At 46.2% G+C, this 23,266-nt stretch overlaps 1 protein-coding gene across 2 annotated transcripts in view; it reads left to right on the top strand.

The window, feature by feature from the left end:
* The window catches only part of HK2 (hexokinase 2), a 61,731-nt gene that overhangs the window by 14,958 nt on the left and 23,507 nt on the right, over nt 1–23,266 (top strand). For both annotated transcript variants that reach the window (XM_027072123.2, XM_027072124.2), the window contains exons 2-3: nt 4,306–4,468; nt 20,074–20,222. In XM_027072123.2, the coding sequence (XP_026927924.1) occupies nt 4,306–4,468; nt 20,074–20,222 (312 nt within the window). The remainder of the gene's footprint in view (nt 1–4,305; nt 4,469–20,073; nt 20,223–23,266) is intronic.

Raw genomic sequence — 23,266 nt, forward strand, 5'->3', positions numbered from 1 at the left:
TAACACCTAGAGCTGACCAATAGTAGCAGCTAACCACCTTAGAGTACTGAGCCTGTCATGCTTGGAAGCATTCAAACCTAGGCCTGATGGTTGCTGGGGTAAGAGAGATAAACCTGACAAACTAGACAAAACAACAACAACAACAACAACAAAAACCGAGTGATGCCCCAAGGGCATTTTTAAGGGTACTTTTTAGTTGCAGTCTTACTGCCCTGCGTCCATCTGATACCTCTTAAATGACTTTGTCCATGATTTTGGGCCTGGTGCTCCTTCCCTTTGGCTGCACAGTGGGAGAGGTTGGCAGGATCTTGCAAAGTTGCATTCACTTTCTTCCCAATCTAGGAAAATTGTCTTTGTATGGAAGCTGTTTCTTGTTTCTGGCTCTTAGCTTCCCTCGGCCACACTTCACCCAACCCAGCAGTGCCAACCAAGGCTGGGTGGGCCCCGCAGAGTGTTTAGGAAACTGTAACTTTAGGCGATTAAGCATTCCTTCCTACTAAACTCAGGGTGGCCATATCATCGTGCTGTGAAGAAGGGGAAGTTCGGGCCAAGGTGCTCTTGTTGCATTTTTCAGAGCTGTCCCATATCCTTTCTTTGGTCTCATGTGTTAGAGAGGAAATCAAGACCCCAGGGTCATCCAAGAAACCACAAGAAACCACAGGACAGGTGAAGTAAAGGTGGTGGTCCCAAGTGCCCGGCTTTAGAGTCAGATGCACCTCAGTTTGAATCCTAGCTCTGCCCCTCACCATCAAGTGGCTTGTAAAACAGGGGTGTAGAAGTTTTACAAAAGGGCAATGCAGTCAAGTCAGGAAAGTCGTAGGATGGTGTCTGGCAGGTAAGAAATATTCGGTACGTGTTTAGCTACTGTAACAATCATCGTCATTGTTTTCGTCTGTCACCGGACACTAAAAGATGACTATACTCTTAGGTAAAAGGCAGTGTGACTTGAATTAAGGCTGTTTACTTGTTAGTCTTTGAGGGTTAAGGATGAGAAGTATAGACTGGATTTCCAAGCAGCCTGTCACAGCTGAAGCATCAAAGTTAAATGAACAATGGCCGCTGTAGAACTGTGGCCAGTCCACCTTTACTCTTTCGTGTACATGACCTCGCCCTCCGAGGTCGTGGCCATGCAGCCTCTTAATAAAGCAGTACAGGCTTTGCTTTCCTGGCTGGCTTCCTTTGTAACACCCAGAGCCATCTGTGCTGGCGGTGGGGCCAGCCGGGGCGGGGTGGGGAGTAGGGGAGTGGGTCGCAGTGAAGCTTCTGGCACTCTACTTCTCTCTTTGCAAAAGTAGTAATATGGGAGCTCCAGTTTTATCATGTGGCAAACTCATGACAATGTCCAGAGACATGTCTGCTGCCTCTACTGCCCTCTGATCTGCCAGACCATTCCCCTGGGCCATGCTCTTTGCTGTTTGACCTTTGTATCTGCATCAGGGGATGACTGAATAGAAGATGGCCTTTTTAGTGGGCACTGTAGTACCATTTGGCCTGTATAGTCTAGTCCCAGCCTGGCCCTTTGCGTCTCTGTGACTGGGCACATTGCTATCCCTTTCTGGTAGAGTGGAGGTGATAACATTGCCTACCTCACAGGGTTGCTGTGAGGGTGACATGAATTCATGAATGTAAAAGCTTGAGAACAGCATCTGTGCCACGTATGGGTTTACTGTTATTACTCAGGCTGCTCTTGGACATGGCCTGGTGTTGGTCCGTGGTCTGGTGGCCCTGGGTTATGTACATTAGCTTTATCAGCCAGGAGGCAGTGTTCTGGGCCAGCCCAGGTGTCCCCATATCTGGAGCAGGAGGCCTCTGGGGTGATTAAAGTTGCCCTGGGCCCAGGGTCACCGGGGGTTTGCCTCCCACCAACAGGGAGGGGACTTGAATGGTGTAGGGCTGAGGTTGTGCCCTTTTACCTCCTGGGGAGCCTCAAACATTGTGAGGGAGGCCAGGTATCTCAGGAGCACTCTGGCTGTCCAGTGTTATAGGATACCCGGATCAGTGGTGGGGCTGGTGTCCACACAGCCCTGAAAGGCTGAGGCTGATGGTGGGCTCATGGCAAATGACGTGCCAGGGGCCTGAGGTCAGCAAACAGAATGGGTGATTGGGTTCTTCCTGATTTAGACCAATACACTTGGATAGTCTGTGGTGGCTTTTCAATAAATGCTGGCCACAAGCATGTTCAGGGAAATCCTCATTTCTGCAAATTTGAAACCCAGCCTGACAAGCTCAGTTCCTCTCTGTTGGCCGGGGAGGGAGAGAAGTGGCTGACTGCTTTTCTCTACTCCTACCTTGCTCTTGCCCACCCTGTGTAGGCAAGGGTTGCGTCTCAGTGTTGTGTTTTAACCACACGATGGTTGTGGAGCAAGGTGGGCTGACTCACCAGAGACTCTTGGCCTGGCTTGTGGCTATTTTTAGTGTTTCACTCCACACTCTGATCTTTCACCTTTGGGGATTTTATTTATTTTTAATTTTTCACCTTTTGGGATTTTTGAAGAATGATCAAAGATGAGTCTTGAGCAGGATATTTGAAATGATCCAAGGAGGGCCAATCTTTTTGTTCTACAGGGGCAGAAAGAGGCCCAAAGGGGAGGATGTGCCCCAGACCCCATAGGGAGTTAGGATACAGCCTGGAATAGAGAAGACGTGAGTAGGGGGACTGTCTCTGCTGAACAGACTGAGTTCTTTTCTCAAAGGATTAAGCACCTTTTGCTGTTCCTCTGGAAATCTTAGGCTGCAAGTTTGGTTAAAAAAGAAATTCTAGACGGCCCAACAAAAAAAGGCTGGAAACTGTAACAGGCTATAATGCTAACAAGCACATTTGTCTGGAAACTCTAATTATAAAAATGTATGCTTCTTTGTCAAAGTTGAGCAAGGGCAGGGGCAGGCGGGTGCTTACTTGTCTCCCACAGGAATAACAGGGGCAGTGGTCATCAGCCAAGCTTTGCCCTTGGGGACCCTGACATTTCAGAGCAGGGAATAGCAGGGTTGCTTGAAGTCTCTCAGTTTGCTGATGATGCTGAGAGGACCGTAACCATCACCCCTTGAGGGGGCAGCTGGGGCTTGATCTGAGGTCCCTGATTGTGTCTGGTCTACCCTTCCATGGCCAGCAGTGTCACCTGTCCTGGACACTGCTGCTGAGGATAAGGGTGTTGCGGAAACTTGTGTGCCTCCTTGGATGGAAGTCTATCAGACCTTTTCCTGATAGGAGAAAACTGGGACCAACCATGGCCAAGGCAGACTAGAACTTCCAAGGAGGAAACTGTGAGAGGGACTCCTAATGCCTCTTTGAGTAGTAAATCAAGTACATGTAGCTTTATGTTGGGAATAAGATCAATGACATAAATAGGGAGAGCTGTCTCTGCCTCTGAGGACAGGAGAGCTTGTGTTGCTATTTATGTAGAGGCTCTATTCTGTGTCAGCCACATGCCAGGGATGCAGGGGTGAACACACAGATGTGGTTCTTCTTGGCCTTGGTGCTTATGGTTTGGACACCAAGAAATTCATATTATGGATGGTGTTGTGAAGGGAAAACTCTGAGTTTTTGGAATAATGGGAGGCCTGACTGTTTCATTAGAAGGATGGGAGGCCTCCATGGAGAGAGGTCTGGAGGGGGCTGAAGAAATGGGATGGAACAAAGAGCTGTGAGGGCCCCTGTGCATGGGTTCCGAGGCAGGGAAGGACTGAACCAAGGGTAGGGTTTGCACAAGGAGTGCAGAGACACGCAATGAGCTTAGGAGGTGGCGAGAGGCCAGATCATGTGGGGCCTTGGAAGGATTTCAGGTTTGGTTCTCATCGGAAGCCACTGGAAGGTTTAAGCAGGGGAATGGTTAGAGTCTGGCTAGGGGTAGAAATTAGATGAAAGAGGTAAAGGCAGAATTGGGGATTGTGTAAGTGAGGCAAGAGGAGCCGGCTGCTCGGCCTAGGGTGGGGGATAATAGGATTGTCATGACTGGCCTTGAGGTGTGTGGGGGTCAGTAAAGAACCCCAGCTCCCAGGATATTGTCACAGACCTTTAAACTCAGCCTTTCTGGAAAGAACTCTTCCTCTTCCCCAGTGTGCCTTTCCCCTCAACTTCACCACTCTTCAGAAATAAAGTTAAACCTATTTTTTTCATTTGAGAAATTTGAGTTTAGTATTTTTTTTAACAGTCTTGTCAAATAGATTCCAAGTAAATGGTCTTTAATAATAATTTTCTGTACATAATAGACTTTATTCTTTCGAAGGACTGAGTGATGTTCTACCACAAAAATGGCTGTACCAACTGATTTAAACTACAGGTCTGTACTCTTGTTTCCCCCTTTGCAGGTTGACCAGTATCTCTACCACATGCGTCTTTCTGATGAGAACCTTCTGGAGATCTCTCAGCGGTTCCGCAAGGAGATGGAAAAAGGGCTTGGAGCCACCACCCACCCTACTGCTTCAGTGAAAATGCTGCCCACCTTTGTGAGGTCTACTCCAGATGGGACAGGTACTGCCCTGGGGTAGGGGGTGTTGGCTCTGGGTGGTCCATTGCTTGGGGAAGATTTGGGCGGCCTGGCTCAGGGTCCCAAAGAGTGATGTATCAGTGAAGATTCTTTGGTTTCACGCATCAGAAACTAGCCCTGGCTAGGTTAAGCATACAGGAAATTTAGTGAAGTCTGTAGGGTGGGGTAGACAGGAAAATGGGGCAAGCAGGCAACCATTTGTTTCCTGTCCATGTGCTGAGACAGGCTGATTGGCATACTCTGTCCTCAGGGTGATGGAGGACAAACACATTTAAGGGGGTCACAGCCATGGGCCAGGGCAGTCACTCTACGTGGCACATTCCACAGCCTTGCTGGAGAAACAGTACAGTACAGATTGTCCTAGATTGTTTCTTGAACTCTGTGAGAAAAGAATACTTGAGGTCCACATACACTTGGGACAACATGAAGAGCCACGGTGCAGCTTAAGGTATTAAGGGCTCTGAAGGTGTGCGCATGACCCCGCCAGGCTTTGTTTAATCCCCTTATTTGGATATAGACCCTAGCTTTCATGATGCAGCATCCAGGAAACCAGAGTAAAAGATCATGGTGAAGGTAGAAGTTGGAAGGTAGGTTGGGCTAGATCACAGAAAGCCTTGCGTGCACACCTGAAACCGTGAGTCTTTCTTCAGTGAGCACTAGGGAGTAACCAAGTTCTCGCGGGGTGTGGGCAGAACGGCAGCAGCAGCAGTGGATGACGGGCAGCTGGTAGAGACAGAGTGTGGCCCTGGTGGGATGTGCTGGGCAGACACAGAGGACTCGGAGGTGATGCTGGGATGTCGAACCCTGCTGTCTAGGGGCGGCAACATCCTCAGAGAGGGGACGCAACTCAGTTGTGTCAGCACATTCACACAGCTTGTTTCACTTACTGCTCACAGTATCCGTTCGTTTTAGGGATGAGGTACCTGTGGGGGCCGCGAGGGGTGAGCAGTGTAGGATAACTACCCACATGTGGAGGGTTGGGAGAAAGAGCCCCAGGGGCAGCTGCCAGGGCAGTGGAGGAACCAGCAAGCACAGATTCCCGAGAGCCTGAGGGAGGAGAGGCTTATCCATGCACCATATGCCTTCAGATTTTCTATCCCATGTGGGCCCTTGAGGCTAACCTGCCTGAGAGCCTCTGGGGGCCTGGTTTGTCTGACAAGACTTTGTACCTTCCTACGATTTGTAAAACAAGTATGTTTGCCCTGGGACTCAGCCTGGACCCGGCACCGAGGGTGTGACCTTGTTCAGGGTTGTTCTGAGTATATGTCTCAGCCCTTCCATGAGTTCCTTGAGGTGAGTGGCCTCCTCCAGTTCTTGGGTATCCCTCGTATACCCTCCAGACTGGCACTGTTTACTGTACCTGCCACTCCCTCTGACCTGCAGCCACACCCGCTTCTATTGTTTTATTTGACATTCTGATAAATTTACTAGCTCCTTCAGGCCAGGGACATTGTTTTATTTCAGATACCACCACAAGGCAAGTACCCTGAATGTTTACTAAATTTTTGTGGGCTAAGAGCTTTTCTGAGCACCTACATGCAGTAACTCATTTACTTTTGATAAAACCCTATAAGGTAAGTCCAAATTTTGTCTACTTTTTTTTTTTTTTTTTTTAAGAGGAGGAATTTGATGCTTGGATGGTCAAATAACTTGCCTAAGGTCACACAGCTAATGAGAGGCTGAGTCAGGATTCAAACTCATATATGCCAAAGGTCAGGCATCAAGACTGCACCCAGCCCATTGTGTGTGTGCGTGCACGCGTGAGCCTGTGCACTCAGCACCAGAGAACACAAGCGCAGCTGAAATTGTTTGAAATGTGGTTGGGGCTGGATGTCTGGCTTAAGTATAAGTAGGTGAATAAATTTGCTGAGGAGAACTAGGTTTGAGTCCGGCGTTTAAAATTCTCACTGCTTTCCTGAGCTTGGAGGCCTGGACACCTCCCTCTGCCTCAGAGTTTGCATCGATTACTGTGCTATGTGGTCACTGACTCTTCTTCCCTGACCTCAGGCTGGAGTCTTGGGAGTCCCGTCTGCGTGCCAGGCCGAAGCAGCAAGCATGTACTTAGCCTCCGTGAACGTGAGGTGCCTGGACTAAGGATAAGAGTCAGAGGCTGACTCTCGCAGCCTTCTGGAGCACAAGGATCTAGGGCAAGATCCTTTTTGCCTGACCTCCTTTCCACACGGAAATGGAGATTTTACGTGACTTTTGTGATACACAGAGTGCCTCTTGATAATGTCAAACTCTACAGGGTAAATGGGGATGACGTGTAATGGAATGTTTTATTCACTTAAGCAGAAGCAAGTTCCGCCTAAGAGTGCTGTAGACCAGACTGTAGGAACCCCAGCCCTCAGCCCCTTCGTTTCTCACTTGCTGGGGTCCTTGGGCCAGCTCCTCACCTTAGCTCTCCAGGACTCGGCTTTTTCTCCTTTGTAAAATTAAGTGGTGGATCTGGCAGTCCCAATCTGTTCTACATTTGTACTAGAACCAGTGTGCTAGTTATCGATGTGCAAAAAAAGTTCTCTGAAATAGTGTGATTGGGGAAAACCTCTTAGTGTCCATCAGTTGGGCTCTGGTCAATTCATGCAGAAAATAGTCCTTTGCACCCATTATAAAGCATGAGATAGACTTACCTATATTCATACTCTGTAAACTCACATATATTTATGTGTGTGTGTACAGGTACATAAAGTCCCAAGGATGCACACTGAACTATTAATAGTAGTTTTCCTGGTACACGAGGTTGGCAATAACTAGTCAAGTTGAAGGTATGTGTATTTGATAACTCAGTAATACTATGTCCAACTATATTGTCACTTGAACAGACTTCCATATGAACCCAAGGAGGCATGTTCAAGAATGTTCCTAATACTGTTGCTTATAATGACAGCATATTGGAAACAGTTTATGGAATATCCCTGTGGATGGAATAACTATGTGGCATGTTACATAAATGAACATATATTAATACAGATACTTCTAAAAAACGGTGAGTGAAACATTGGGGAAGGACACATACCTCCTCCTAGTTGGATGTAACTTTAAAAAAATCCCCCAATGTCATGCATTGCTTATGGACAGACACACATCATGAAATTATTAGGCTGTAATATGGAATATATACACAAGATGAATGATAGGGGTTGCTTTTGGAAATCAAGAAAGGAGAATGAAATTGGGGAGGGGAACATGAGAGAATGCAGTTTAAAATGGTCAACATCAAGGTTTTATGCTTTGTTAGTGCTGGCTCAGAGTTATGGAATGTGGCATTAAGGACTGACTTCTTCAGTAGGTAAAGCCTATCAAAAATGAAATTTCTGGGGGTGCCTGGGTGGCTCAGTTGGTTAAGCGTCGACTTCAGCTCACATGATCTCATGGTTCGTGAGTTTGAGCCCCACGTCAGGCTCTGTGCTGACAGCTCAGAGCCTGGAGCCTGCTTCAGATTCTGTGTCTTCCTCTATGTCTGCCTCTCCCCCCTTCATGCTTTCTCTTTCTCTCTCTTAGAAATAAATAAACATTAAAAAAATATTTAAACAATGAAATTTCTGCTTTGTTATTGGCACCCCAGTGAAGGGCTGAGAGGGGAGACCTTGGGGTCAGTTGTTTATAGGGATCTCTGCCTCTCCCCTAGATTGGTCACACAGCCCATGGGGCCTTGCTGCTGTGTTTGCTTCCTGGCCCAGGACACAGCCTGGGTTCTGTTGCTGCTACTGGTGGTTATGTGTCTCTCCCACAGAAGGCTAGGGGCTTTACTCAAGTGATGACTTTTCCACAATGTCCTTCCACAGCCTGTTCCTTGCCAGTATTATTTTTTGAATCTGGGTGATTAAACCTGGGATCTAAATCTCTGATCTAGAAGGACCTAATCTTTAAGTCAGTGGCTGTCTAACTTTTCTGGACTACAGGCTCATACCAAGAAACACATATGTATAATTATTTATGTACAGCTGGAACAAGTTTCAGGGGCCAATGTCTATTGTTAAGTGTGATGTAGTCAGATACATTGCAGTCCATTCTTTAAAAAAAGCTGCTAGTCAGGAGCTGCTGAGTTTTTTCCAGCTTGCAGTTTGAAAGCTACTGCCTTAAAGGCTCCTCACCAGTCTTGTCCTAGACTGGCATTTGTAAAATTGACTACTTGGTGGGGAGGGAGGTGGTTTCAGGGCAGTGTGTCATGAGGGGTGAGGATAGAATTCTAGTTTAAATGGGGTTGAATTCAAGCTGTGTGCTTTAGAGCAGCTTAGAACAGGTTAGAGCAGTGTGTGCCCTGGTCCTCCATTTTCTCACTTGTAAAAAGAACCATCAGGGGGTTGGTGATCCATGAATTAAGGGGGAATTGGATATGTGACCATCTCATGTTCTGTAAACACGATTCTGTGTGGCCACAACCCACCTCTGTGAGGCATGGCCAGCACCAAGTTCACTGAGAGAGGGCCCTGCATTTTGGAGCGAGGACCAGGTTCCAACTCTTGTTTGTATGGGCCCGAGCTGTCTAATGGTAGTGAAACTCATGGTAGAAAGTGTGGGAGAGACTTCAGGAAGTTTCAGGCCATCCATTTATGATGGAGGCCTCCATTAACACTGAAGAAAAATGAGCCTCCAAGTCATGGTTTGAATTCTGTGTGAGAAGGAAGGGAATGCCAGTGGCCAATGAGCCCGTGGGGACTGATAGTAAAACATCTACACTTCATAGATTGTGTGGACCATGCAATGCAAAGAAACATAGTTGGCACAGATAAAGATGAAATATATGTAGATGGGCCAAGAATATCTTATTCACATGACTGTCAGTCAGGGTATATAAAAAAAATTCTCTCTCTTCCTCTGCCTCTCCTTCCCCCTCCCCACCCCCACCTCCCATAAATAGTTGAAAGATTTCTATAACAGACATCTATATACGGACTATCTAGATTCTTCTATGTTGGTATTTTACTAGATTTGCCTTACCAAACTCCTCAGTCCTAACCCATCAGTCCCTCTTGTTTTATTTGATGCATTTGCAAAGTAAATGACAGAAATCAGTTTATTTTCAACCCTAAAACTTCAATATGCACATTACTAACTAGATTTCAATATTTGTTGTTTTTAATGTAAAATTTACATACAATGAAATGACAAATTGTAAGTATCATCTGATGAGTTGACAAATACATAATACTTGTAATACAGTGTATATATCTAATACAACCTCCACTGAGATAGTGGATATTACCATCAGCCCGGAAAGTTCCCTCATGTTCCTTCCCAGGCAATCCCTGTCCTTGACCCCAGAAGCAATTACGTTAAAATTTTCCATGTGTATTAGTTTTGCCTGTTGTACAACTCTCCATAAATATAGCCATTCGGTATTTACTCTTTGTGCAAGGCTTCATTTATCCATTATAATGTCGGCTTTATCCATGTTGTGTAAATCAGTATTTCATTCCTTTTGGTTGCTGATTTCATGGTATGATTGGAATCCTATATGACATGCATACTGATGGACACCTGGGCTGTTTCCAGGTTTCGCCTATTAGAACTAAAGCAGCTGTGGACATTTTTGCACGAGCCTCTTTGTGGACTCACGTTTTCATTTTCTTAGGTCAAAAACTAGCAGTGGGATTTCTGGGTCGTAAAGTTTGGTGTATATTTAAGAAACTGCAAGACCTTCCCCAAAGTGGTTGAACCCCATTCCATTTTATATTTTACACTCCTACCAACAATGTGAGAGTTCTGCTTTTCCCTTATCCTTACCAATATTTGTTTTCTATACCCCTCCCCTCCCTTCTTTTGTTTTTTGCAGTACAGCATTGAATAAAGAAAGCATTCATTTGTATCTGCCAGGGACCCCATCATCTCTGACCTCTCTGGAGGCAGCCCTAACCTAAACTATGGCTGTGCTTGTGTTGTGGTGCAGCCCCACCCGCAGTCCTGTCGGGGGGCCTACTGCATACATCACAGGGATGTGGCTTTCAGAGGACAGTTCCATCTTAAGAGTTAACGTAAGAATAATTGATACCATTTAATGAGTATCCACAATGTCTGTGATAGGCTATTCACATAAATAATCAGTTTTATTCTCCATGCAAACTCTGTCAGAGAGACATTCCAGTTTAAAAATAAGGCAACTGAGGCTAGAAGAAGGTTGGTGATTGCCAAGGTCACACATGGCCAGTGAATGGCAGAGGTGAAGAGTTTGGGTTTAAAGATTTAAGCAGATGTAGTCCTCACTCCATGCCCATTAGGTTCATAATTTACATCAGCTCATGTTGCTGAACAAAAGTTTCTAGAGCAAATTGGACTAGCATCTTTGTAAATACATCATAAATACAGGTTGGCTTTCTACCGTCAAAATAAGAAGCTCAAGTACAACCCACACGAGAATCTACGAATTTTTCAGATGCAAGTCCCAATTTAGAAATAAAATATCTTTGTAGTGTTTTTATCACCCTCTTGTTAGGCAAGATTGTTTAGATATAAAAATGCCTTGTAAGGCAGAGTGAGTTGAAGGCTTTGCTGTATTGATCATCTGATAATTCCCCACTTCCCTAAATTGTTAATTATTTTCACAGGTGACTACATCTTTACTATCTAGCCAGATTGAACTCCTTGGAGAGTAGGGGATGATGATGATGATGATGATGATGATGATGATGATGATGATGGTGATGGTGATATTACAACTGTAGGCTTATTAAATGCCAACTACTGTGCTAAGCACTGTATTTGAACAATCCCATTAATTCTGACAGTGACCCAGTGGGAGGCACTATGAACCCCATTATATGGAAAAAGAAACCAGATTTGTTTGATTAGCCAACTTGCCCAAAGTCACATAGGGAGCAAATGGAAGGGTTTGATTTTAAGCCAGCCAGCTGTGTGCCAATGCTTGGGTACTTGGGCACATCCCAAGCAGTGCATTTTATGCTTATCTGCCACCTTCACCCTCCACCCCCTGCTAGCACAGTGCATTCATTCTCCTAGCAACTCAGGTCTACCTCTTCAGTTTGGCCCCAAAGAGTCCCCACCGAGTCTGGTCCTCTGTGAGGCAGCACTGTGCTAAGCTGCCTTGTGCCCTGCCTCTGAAGAGTGAAAATCGTCCTTGGAGAGGTAAGGCTTACACAGATGAAATGATTATAGAATGATACTCAGTCATGTAATGCAAGCACATGATATGATAAAAACTAGGCTGCTGATAGGTTGCACAGAGGCTGTTAAAACCCGAAAGGAGTCCTTATCTTGGTTGCTCAGCATTATATCAACAGGCGTGCAGTGAGTGGAGTCAGATCAACCAGCACACAACACAAGTTAGTGGATTTTTATGGTGCCTGGAATAAGCCAAAGATTGTATTGATAAGAGGCCTTCATATAATATAGTAGCTAGAGTTTATTAAACATTTACATGTGGCCGGCATTGTGCCAAACACCTCACACGTTCATTGCATTGAATCTTGGCCCAAAACTGTGTGTGTGTGTGTGTGTGTGTGTGTGTGTGTGTGTGTGCACGTGCACACCCCTGTGCCTTGGGGAGTGGAGAGGTGGTGCTGGCTAGAGAGAAGGTTATTGCTATTCCATTTTAACAGATGATGAAACTCGAGTGTCAGGTTTCTAATAATTTACTTGAAATTGTATGACTAATATACGTTAAAACCGGATTTGAACCCCTGGTCTGCCTGCCTGAAAATCTTAACACACTCAGAGCCTACAAAGTATTGAAACATATTTTAATCCTTTGAAGGGTGGTTTCACATCTATGGAGTGAATGCAACACTTCTGGGACTGGAACATATTTCGAGCTTAAGAAACGTTTCCTGAGTATGAAAACACCAGGATGGTGCTTTCCGGTGGTGTTCTGGGAGATTTGGGGGGCACCTAATGTGTTTATGTCCTCCAGCCCCTTTCCTTCAATTGGTGCAGCTCTGTTTTTCTCCAGTTTTACATTTTGGCATTTGGCATCTTATTGCTTAAATGATTAGAAGACCAATGGCGTAGAAGATCAGATTACCCCATTCTTTGATTGCTGTAGACCCAGCATTGACTGTCATTTGATACCTTTAATAACATGGAGTTACTTTATTTCTGAGCTATTGAGTGGGGTCCAGCATTGTATGGTAATGGGGTAGCAGGGATCTTGGGGCTTAAAAAAAGGCTGCCAGATGTGGTAGTGGCTGTGGTGGTTCCAGGTACATGGGAAATAACATGCCTCAAAACCTGTGTCTGCCAAAGATAGTTTTGCTGGATTACCTATCCAGGACCTGGGTTGGAGACCATGCCATACATTCTTAGAGCAGTCTATTGCAGTATGCTAGCAGGCCCTTGAAAACTAAAGAATAAACAGGATCTCCAACCCAGGGCTACTCCATGGAAGAAGACTGAATGTTCAGTGCAGTCATCTGGGGCCCCTGGAGGTGTTCTTGCTATGGCAGGGCAGGCAGGAGCTACTCCCTTTTGGGGCATTGAATTATGAAAGGGCCATTTCAGGGACTGGATGTGAAAGTGTGGATATGTGTCTTTGACCTACCTCATGGTTCAAGGCTGCATGTGTCTGGCATTAGATGACAAGAAGGGATGACCTTATGGTTGGATATAACATGGCCCTGGGGTGACCAGCCATCCTGGTGTGCCTGGCACGCTCCCAGTTTTAGCACTGAAAGTCCCATGTCAATCTTGAGCAAACAGAGGTGGTTGACTATTGTACATAGTCCTGGAAACCAGGGCTTCATCATTGCTTGGCCCAAGAGTCTTGTGGCATCCTCCTCACCAGCTCTGGTTCTAGACCCGTCGTCCACAGTGCTACTGAAGACCTCTTGAAAACAAAGCTAACCCTGTGCTTAAAATCCGGCGTTCTTGGCATTGGCATTTGCTACATGTATGTAGCCATGCTGTAGGATCCCTACGTTGCAACCACTCCTGATGTGCCATTCCCTGAACACACCATCAACTTCCGCACCCTTATGTATGTCCCCCTTTCCATGTCTGGCAACTTCATCCTATCCTCTCAGACCTGGCTGTCTTGTGTTGCTTCCCAAGAAGCCGTCCTTGTCCAAGCAAGCAGTCATTTCTTCTTATTGGTGCTCCTACCATGTACTAGCCACAGTGCATCTAACTACTTCCTTTCTCCCCGTCCGGTCAGGTACTGGGTTGCACACAGCACCAGGTAGCCGAGAAGCGGTGAGTGTTGTGTTCAGTGCCCAGTGTTGAAATAGCTAATTGCAGACTGGGAGGCACTTTGTTGGCAGGGCCTAGAATAGATTTTCAGTGTTTGACTCTCAACATAGTGATTTTTAAAATGTTGGTTTTAGTAGTGGACTCCATTCCCAACCTTAAACAAAATGAAATCTTATGTAGAACCCCATATCTAAGACAGTGAAAGTAGAGGAAAGAGATATAATTGGAAGTGAGGAGGTGGGGGGTGAGGTTGTACCTTGATTGGCCTTCCTTGACCCACCGAGGCCAGACTTCACCACCTTCAAGGATCCCAGAACTCTGGGAATGCTGCGTAAAAGCCGCTAATTCAGAAAGAGGCTTCTGGAGCTTGTGGTTCTGAAGAAGCTCTGGGGTGAGGGGACTGGGCTCTGGCTCCAACCATAACCCTGCAGGGCACTGCCCCTTCTAAACGAATGTGGTTGCCTTTGACGAAGGTCACTGTTGCTTCAAAAGACAAAACCAAACCAAAGCTGTTTGCAAGTCACTGTTAGAGCACTGGTGGGCGCAGTGCTGCAAGTGCTGCTGGGAGGAACAGGTGGTGGAGCTATTTTAATTAGTGACAAGTACTTAATGATTGAAAATAGATCCTGTTGGAAAATGCAGTTGGCCCTTGCCTTTCATTCCTCGAAAATTGTGTGAACATTGCCAGGTACAGGCCACGTATTTGTGTGCTGTTAACAATGAGGGAGTTATGGCCTGCTCTGACACATTCTGGTGTCTGATCCACCAACCTGATGGGGACTGTCACGTTCAGGTGGCCAGTCTAATGCCATTTTAGTTTTCCTCAGCCTTTCCCTGAGACAGGTGAGTTCCCAGGAGAAATTGAAACCCTTTTATCTTGCTGACCTTATGTATTTGATAAGAGCCTCACTGCAAGTGGGCAGAATGGTAGTCCAGGATGGGAAATGAGTCAGCAAACACACTCTGCCAGACAGAACACCTCGGATCTTAACTGTTGGGCAATTTGATGGGGATTGGAGGGTGGTGTGACTTAATGCCCCTGTCGCCAGTTCCTCTTCACTGGGTGCCAGCAGCGCTTCTTTGAGTCCTTGTTTTCTTTCAGAAGAGGGTTGGTATCTCTTCTCTTGTCTGGTTTTGGAGGGAAATGCTTTTAATTAGGAGGACCTTCAGCAGAGAGGGCCTGGTGGGAACAGAGTTTCTATGTGATTGTCTGAGATGGCAGCAACTTGTGGCTACAAAAAAGCCCGCATCAACAAGCTTTGGAAGGTTCTGGGCTCCTGGGGGAGAAGGACGCTTCACCTCTGGCCAGAGGATGTGTGTCTGCCAGCTCCCATTCAAGTCTGAGAGCACTTGGCCATCCAGTAGGCCTGGGGGTGGGGGGTAGAGATGGACTGCAGTCACTGATAAAAGATTAGGGTGTCTTTGCTTTCTTTTTCAGGCTTTCTGAGGCTTATTTGCCTCATCCTGGATTCTGTGCCAGGTCCTCCTCAGCTTCCAGGAACGAGAGACATGGGTATGGTGCAGTGGGATAGGCACGGGCTCTGAGGTCAGATGGACCCAGCAGTCATTTATCCCTGTGTGACCTTAATCAAATGACTCAATTTATGAACTACAGTATCACTTCCTCTGACACCCAGGCCAGCTTGGAGGTTGCTGGTGACCTCTGGCATTATATACTTTTGGCATTATTAAAGAAGAATTCCTTATTTGAGGATTTACAACTTTCCCATGAAGGAACCTCCTTGCTCATCACAATAGAAAACTTTGCTAGAGAACCAGACCTGAATTATGAATCTTGGTTTCAGTTACTTGACCTGAGTCTTGGTTTTTTCATCAGGAAATTTGGGATTTTAATGCCCCATAGGGTTGCTGAGGTAATTAATGAGCTAATGCTTATAAACAAAGTGACCATCACTTAACAAATGTTAGTTTATCTTCCATTAAAAACACCTACGTGTTGGGCTCTCAGTCAACTCAATCTCCCTTATACCTGCCTCTGCCTTTCCATTGTTTCATTACCACAGTCATCCAGATGCCAATGATGAAGTCTGAACTCTGTCCCAGGGATGAGAGAGATGAAGACGGGGTTCTGTCTTCATTTTGCTATAAAATCACCTTAAAAAAAGTAGAGCGGGAGCTGAGAAATTAGCTCAAATGGTAGAGTGCTTGCTTAGCATGTGAGAAGTAGTGGGATCAATGCCCACATTCTCCACAGCTGAATTTTATGAAGGGGGTTCTCCCACCTGGGCCAATTTACACGAAAATGGTGGCCACGGGAAAATGGTGGCCATGTGGCGAGCAGCTGGGTGCCCCTAGCAATGTGCCTACTGTGAGCGATGGATGGGGTGGGGGAGCTTCAACAACAACAACAACAACAACAACAACAACAACAACAACAAAGAAATACAGAAGATTAATTTGATCTTTCAAATAAACCTCAAGTGGAACTTCACTTCCTTTATTTTAGCAGCGGTGGTGGCCACATTTAGGAGGAGTTGGGGGGTGTTAGAAAGGGAGGGCTACTACTGTAATCTTCAGAATTTCTATGGACCAAACCTAAAACCCAGAAACCACAAATACTTTGACAACATAAAAATTAAAAAGTTTCTGCATGCCAAAAATGCCGCAAATAAAATGAAAAGACAGATATCCAACTGGAAAAAATAATTATAAATATACAACCAAAAAACTATTTTCTTTAATATACAAAGAGCTCTTTTAGGCTATTAAGAAAATAATGAATGTATTTTAAAAAAAGGCAAAAGACGTGACTAGAAAGTTCACAGAACAAGGAATTCCAAAGGCCAGTTAACAATTCAAAAAGTGTAACCTTACACAAAAGAAGGAAACCAAGTTAAAAAAAGGAGATACCACTTAGACCAAAGAAGTTGGCAAAGATTAATTGCCACATAACATGAGACCCTGGTGAGAACAAAACTTAGCTGTTGGTTTGTGTGGAAATTGTTGAGAACTTTTAGGCATGAACTTGTAGGCAATGTCTTCCAAATTAAAAACACAACATCCTTAGAACCAGCAATTCCAACCCCTTTCTTTGAATGTGTCTGTTAACAGCCTCCACTGTCTTTATAAAATAAATGTACCTAAGGACACCCAAGAAACATTAATAGTGATTATTTGGAGAAGAAAAGAGATTTGCTTTTTGTTTTTCCCACTTTTGTACTGTTTGAGCTTTTTTAGAAAAAAAATCAGATGTTCATATTTTATTATTTTTAGAAAGTTAAATTGCTTTCCAGACATAACAGCATGCTCAACAATGAAAGAAACCTTACCTGTGACCTGATGGTCTCATGTATAAACCGGTTGGTATTCAGACATTTTGTTTAACAAATGAACCATCAACGAGCAAATGCAATAGGAGATGTTTTCTTAATATGTTGCCTCAAATATGTTACCAGCTATAATTCAGCAGAATGATTTCTCTGGACCTTATTGGGTCCTCTGTCACATGGCTGTGCACTTTAAGAAACCTACTGTGGGCATGTTTTCCGGCCCTAGAGCCTTGCTCCCACCCCCACCCTGTCTAGTCTGACGGTCCCAGGCCCATAGATGTGATGCTCCTTCATGCTCCATCATACAGTCCTCTGTCTGCTCTCGGCTTCTGGAATGTCCTAGAAGGTTCACGGTGGAGGTGGGACTTGAGCCACTTGAGTAGGTGTAGGTAGGGATTGGAGGGCCTGAGAAGAACTACATAATCAACAAAAGAATAGAACAGTAGTTTTATTGATGGTTTACTGTGAACCTACATATTTGTGCATAGTGTGTTTGGTATTTCATGTCCACCTCACAACCCCTGGGAGAAGTCAGCATTAGGGGCCATGTTCTGTAGGTGAGGTGACATGCTCAGAGGCCACATAGGTAGTGAGGAAGCTGAGCTGGAATTTAAAACAAAGCCTGTTTGCCCATCTCTGAAGGCCCAGCCCTTCACCACTGCTCTGTGGGAGCCTCTCACGCATGGTGTGGGGTGAGCACTAGGAAGGGTCTGTCCACTGTCCCACGAGGTCACCTTAGGATTTAGCTCCAGGAGTCCTGGTGCTGGGTCTGCCTCAGAGACATTAGACCCTGGAAGGAGTACAGTCCTTGGCTGTGGTAGTTGTGATCCCATGTGTTTGCAGAAGGGGTGCCGGGGAGGAGGGATGCAGAGGAATGTCTGTTCCGGCAGAGTCTGAAAAGAAAGCAAGGGATGACATTCCTTCCTGGGAACGGAGGCTGGGCTGGCCTTGAATCATGACCCCCGTGGTCGCCGATTCAGCGCATTGCATGCATCCTAGGCTACAGAGTGCTGATGCAGGCAGTTCATCTTTGATTTTCCTTTTCATCCCCCATGACAACCACCAGATAGCTTTTCCTGCAGTCTGGCTGGGTTCCCACTACCAGGGGAGGCTCAGAACTGGAGTGCCTGGAAAAGTCGCCCATGGCCACGAGAGAGGCAGAGTCACCCCAGGTGGGGTTGATGTTGCCCCAGCTATTTAACAGCTGTAGCTGGTGGGGTTTTGAGGCTCTCCAGATGCCAGAGAGGGGACTGAAAAGTAGCGCCCCAGAGGAGGAATGCTGAAGTCACTGGGGCAGGTTCCAGTGGCTTTTCTTGGACAGGTTCCTTCTGTCCCTGCTGGTGAGGGTGATTTTGCTTTTCAGTCTGAGAGGCAGCCCTAACAGTGGGCCTGGGGGACACCGGTGTGGGCGTTGGACAGTGTGTGGAGGCCTGGATGGAAAGTTTCTAGTACTTATGGAGTGTGTCCTAAGTTCTCGGCACTGTGCTGGGTGTTTAAGGCACAGTGTCTAGTTTTTCCCCTCATAACAACCACCTGAACTATGATGTTCCCATTTCAGAGATGAGGCAGTTGAAGCTCAGGGACTTGCCATGGCCAACATGGCCAGAGTTCTAACACAGGTAACGTGGGCTCCAGAGCCAGGCTCTGTATGTTGCTACTCCCAGACCACAGTTGTGTGCTCTTAGGCTGTGGGTTGTGCCCTCAGGGAGCCGGCCAGAAGTAGCTTTTCTCAGGGCCAAACAGTTATTGCTGCTGAGAGGGCCTGGGCACAGAATGGATCCATGTTGGCTCATTCAGTCAGAGCTTTTCCCTGCCCCTCCCAATCCATTCTGCTGTACTTAAGTGGCTGTCACCCACCTGGAAATGGGCTGAGTGTTGACAAATATGCCAATAAGTGAATTCCCTAGGAAATAATTCTGTTTCCTTCGAGAAGGTGTGGGGCAGGGCAGTGGAAGACTGGTGGAACCACTGCTTCTGGGGGAGGCTGCTGAGGGAGTGAGCCCACCTCCCCCAGCCCTTGCCTGCCCTGCCAGCCCCCAGCCCTGGCTCTGGCCTCCGTGCCTCTTCAGCACTTTTGTTCTGTGCCATACAATGGAGCGTGTCCCTGCAACCAGCTGTATTATTGTCTGGAATCTGGATGTTTCCTGTCGACACTGCTCGTTTCCTGGGAGGAGGGACTGTGCCTTCCTGGTGACACCTGAAGATCTTGACCCACTTGTGTTTGTGGAGTCTCCCTGTCCCCCCTTTATCCCTGCTCTGTAGCCTGCCTCCGTGGATCAGCTGAGTGGCCTGACTCTTGTCTTACATACCCTTGGGTCAGCATTCTCTCACATTCTAATAAGCCTGGGATCTTTTTGGGGGGCACCTGATTGGCTGGTTTGCTAGGCCTCTTAATTTATAGCCATTGGATCCCATTCGCGTCATCACATGACCCTCTTATCCTGCCATAGGATATTGCTATCATTGTATTCAAACATTAAAAAGTAAATTTTGTATGGGGACCACAATTTGGCTGAAGACCCAGGGGCCCATAGGCCTATAGCAGTGTGCTGGGTGTCGTGGGGCACGAAGAGCAAAACTGAGGCGTGGACTCCTGGTACGGAGCTTGATGGGCCCCTTGAGCTTGATGGGGACTTGGCTGAAAGTCCCTGGGAAATAGTTAGCTCTTGTGAGGGAGCGGGTAGCCTATCATTGGATGTGAGGCTGTGTCATTGTGTGAATTTTTATTTTTTATTTTTTAATGTTTATTTTATTTTTGAGAGAGAGAGAGAGAGAGACAGAGCACAAGTGGAGGAGGCTCAGAGAGAAAGGGAGACACAGAATCCAAGCAGGCTCCAGGCTCTGAGCTGTCAACATGGAGCCTGATGCGGGGCTTGAACTCTCGAACCTTGAGATCCCAACCTGAGCCGAAGTCAGACACCTAACCGACTGATCCACCCAGGCACCCCTCATTGTGTGAATTCTAAAAGTAATATAAAGGTGCATTAAGAAAAAGAATCAGATCATCATAATAGTTTATGGAAAAAAGTAAGACCCCTTGGCCACTCCATCACTGGGAGATGACCAGTGTTTATGGAGGGACTCATGGGTTTTGAGTCTTGGTCTCTGTGAAGATCTTGTCTTTCCTAAACTAATAGTGGCCTTTCCTCTCTCTATAGAACATGGAGAGTTTCTGGCTCTGGACCTTGGGGGGACCAACTTCCGTGTGCTTCGTGTAAGAGTAACAGACAATGGGCTCCAGAAGGTTGAGATGGAGAACCAGATCTATGCCATCCCTGAGGACCTCATGCGAGGCAGCGGCACCCAGGTATGACCCTTCTCTCAGAGCGGCCACTGGGACTCTGGGCCCCACGGGAGCAGACTCTATTCTTCCTCTGTCTGGGGGAAGGAGACCCTGACTAAGGTTCAGGTTTCCTGGCGTATGTCTGCCTGGTGATCCCTTTCTATGCCTGGAGGTTGAGTGGGGCGCCTCCATCAGGAGAGGTGCATGCGGGCCAGAAAGCAGGGAACATGTGAATGAGGCCCCGGGGTCCGGATGTACCATAGCAGGTGGTGTTTTGATTTGCCATGTCTTTTGAGGTCTGCTTGCGTGGGCTGGTTACCGATGAAAGTCTGCTGTCAGGACGCTGGGCCCAACGCTGCCGGACGCCTGTGATTGGCAGTGATGCCGCTGAATAGCAAGACAGAAGACACAGTTGTGGTTTGACACCGCCACCTGCCACTGTGGTCATTCTGCAGCCCTCTTTGGTGTATACTTGCTACCGTAGCATCACATGAAAATGGAAGTTGGCCCTTTACCTTTGTGGTTATTTGCTCTTTCTCTTCTTGACTGTCTAAAACAGAAGAGGTTTTGCACACAGGGATGGAAGCCTATTGAGAAAGCATCAAAATACAGTCTGTCCCACCTGGCACTGCAGTGGACATATTGCCCCAAATCCTGCTTGGTCATCCCCATATCTTTGTGGCTTCTAGAGCATCTAAACAATCAAAGGAGTGAATGCAGAAGAAATGTGAAATCCAAGAAAGAATCCTCTCAGTAACAGCCAGAAAAAAAGCAGCAAGGATGGAATTGCCACTGTGATAGTCTCCAAACATATATTGAGCTTCTACTATGCATTGGGCAGTGATCCTTGCTGGGAATTAAAGTCCTGGCCTCTCCCCTCCGGGGCTTACAGCACAGCTGGACCACCAGGTCACACACCCCACCCCTCACAGAAGGTCATAAGTGGGTTGAAGTGGATGAGTGACTGTCAGGAGGAGGAGGAGCTGACACATGATGACCCATTGTGTGTCAGGCTGAGCAAAAGCTTTTTGTATGCATTTCCTCTTTTTGTCCTCATGCTGGCCCTGTGAGGCTGAGTGTTCATGTTATCTGCTTTATAGATGTGGAATTGCGTTTTAAAAGATTGAGTGAATGACTTGGCTTTAGATCATAGGGGTGGTTGGGACCAGAGGCACAACACAAAGCCCGATTGATGACATTAGAACCTGCATCTGCACAACTCTAGGAGGCTCTGTCCACTTGGTAGGCCACACGATGTGGTCCATGTGAGTGGTGCTTCCTGGAATTAGGCAACATTGTGGTCCTAGATCCCGACTACCTGCCCTGCTTCCAGAGTAGGAGGTGCCCCCTGAAGGGGCTGGTGCTCCTACAGACAAGAAATCTTGTGGGGCAGGCCCTTTGGGGGCTGTCCCTCCCAAGAGTTCCCCCAGGGGATCCCTTCTAGAGAGGGGACTCTCACTGCCACCACACCAGAAGTATCTGGCCAGGTGGTGGGTATCAGCCACGGTCCAGCATTATTCTCTGCTCTTGGGTGTCCAGGGAACCTGGTCTCCCCTTTCAGCTGCTCTGCAAGAACCTTCCTTGGGGTGTTCTTCCTGCTCCTTCAACTTCTCTCAGTCCAGTCACTGAAGACATTCCTGGATGATAGCACTGCTATAGGGATCACTCTCAGCTTGAGCAGTGGTTATTCCTGTTGTATTTTCTACACAGTGTGTACGCAATAAAAGAGTGAATGGAGGAAGTGAAATCCAGTAAGATGCACTTCCAGTGTGGTCACCTTTTCTTAGGCCTTAGAGTTTAGAAGAGGTGGGGCCTAGTGTATGGTTCTCACCACACTGGGCCACCTCCTCAGAAGGAAATTTCAGACCACAAGTAGATCATGTGGGGGAGATACTTTTAGACTCTTTATTTGTCCCTGGGTACAGCTCTGAGGGTAAATCTGCTTTCCTTGTTTTAATGCTGGGGTTGGACAAGGGAGGCAAAATCCTTGAGACTGAGATTTGAGCTCTCACATAGCTCCAGGACATACAGACAATGTTTAGTCCAAATTTGAAAAAAAAAAAAAAAAAAAAAAAAAAATCTGAGATCCACCGGGAAGAAACATAAAGCTATTGTGATATTTTAAAAGTTTTGAATAAATGGAAAAGTGCTAAATAAAAATGAAACCTAAGAAAATTAGAAGAAAATACAGGTGTTTATTTCACCCTAAGGAAAGGAAAGAAAACTATATGCCTGAAGCAGAAACCAGTTGGTAAGAAGATTGGAACGAAATTTATAGTGGATATTTTAGTGGTGGAATTGCTGGTGCTTTTTTTTCTCCCTATATTTTCCTTATCCTTTTTTTTTTTGGATGGTAGGTATCAGTCTTTTAATTGGGAGGAGAACAAATGGATTTTAAACGTAAAGTTTCATTAAAACCAAGACCAAATCACCAAACCCTAAACTTGGAAAGGTTTCTGAGGATCTGTCAACCTGGACAGTGTGGGTTCCTGGATAAAATCTGTCTTCAGGCACATGAACTTGCACTTGAGAGCAGTGAATTGCAAATTGTAATAGTGGCCACTTTAGATTTTTAAAGTGTATCTTATGGGAAGGGGAGTGAACAGATTCTGAGACCAATAAGGAAAAGGAAACCATTCTAACCTTATGAAATGATGCCCTTTGAGACTTTTTATGGCAGGAAGGTATTAGCTCTTTCTCCCAGTATCTTATCCTTAGATCATCAGCTAATAGAAAAGGAGATAGTTTTCCAATTAAGGAAGCTGATGGTCTGCTCTTTCTTGCTTAACCAAGTACTGTCTAGTAGAACTTTTTGCAATAGTAGAACTGTTCTGTATCTGCCCTGTGCAATATCGAAGCCACTAGCTAGCTACTAGTGGCATTGAGCCCTTGAAATATGGCTAGTGTTGTGACTCAAGAAGTAACTATTAAATTTTTTAACATTTTAAGTGATTAAGATAACAGGTGGCTAGTGGCTACTGTATCAGGCAGCATATAATTTAGTGCCTCTTCACTGCCTTTCCTCGTTGGCAACACAGTTGGAAAGGGAGCAGTGGATCGGGGCTGGA

The sequence above is a fragment of the Acinonyx jubatus genome, chromosome A3, assembly GCF_027475565.1.
Source record: "Acinonyx jubatus isolate Ajub_Pintada_27869175 chromosome A3, VMU_Ajub_asm_v1.0, whole genome shotgun sequence".
Classification (NCBI taxonomy): domain Eukaryota; kingdom Metazoa; phylum Chordata; class Mammalia; order Carnivora; family Felidae; genus Acinonyx; species Acinonyx jubatus.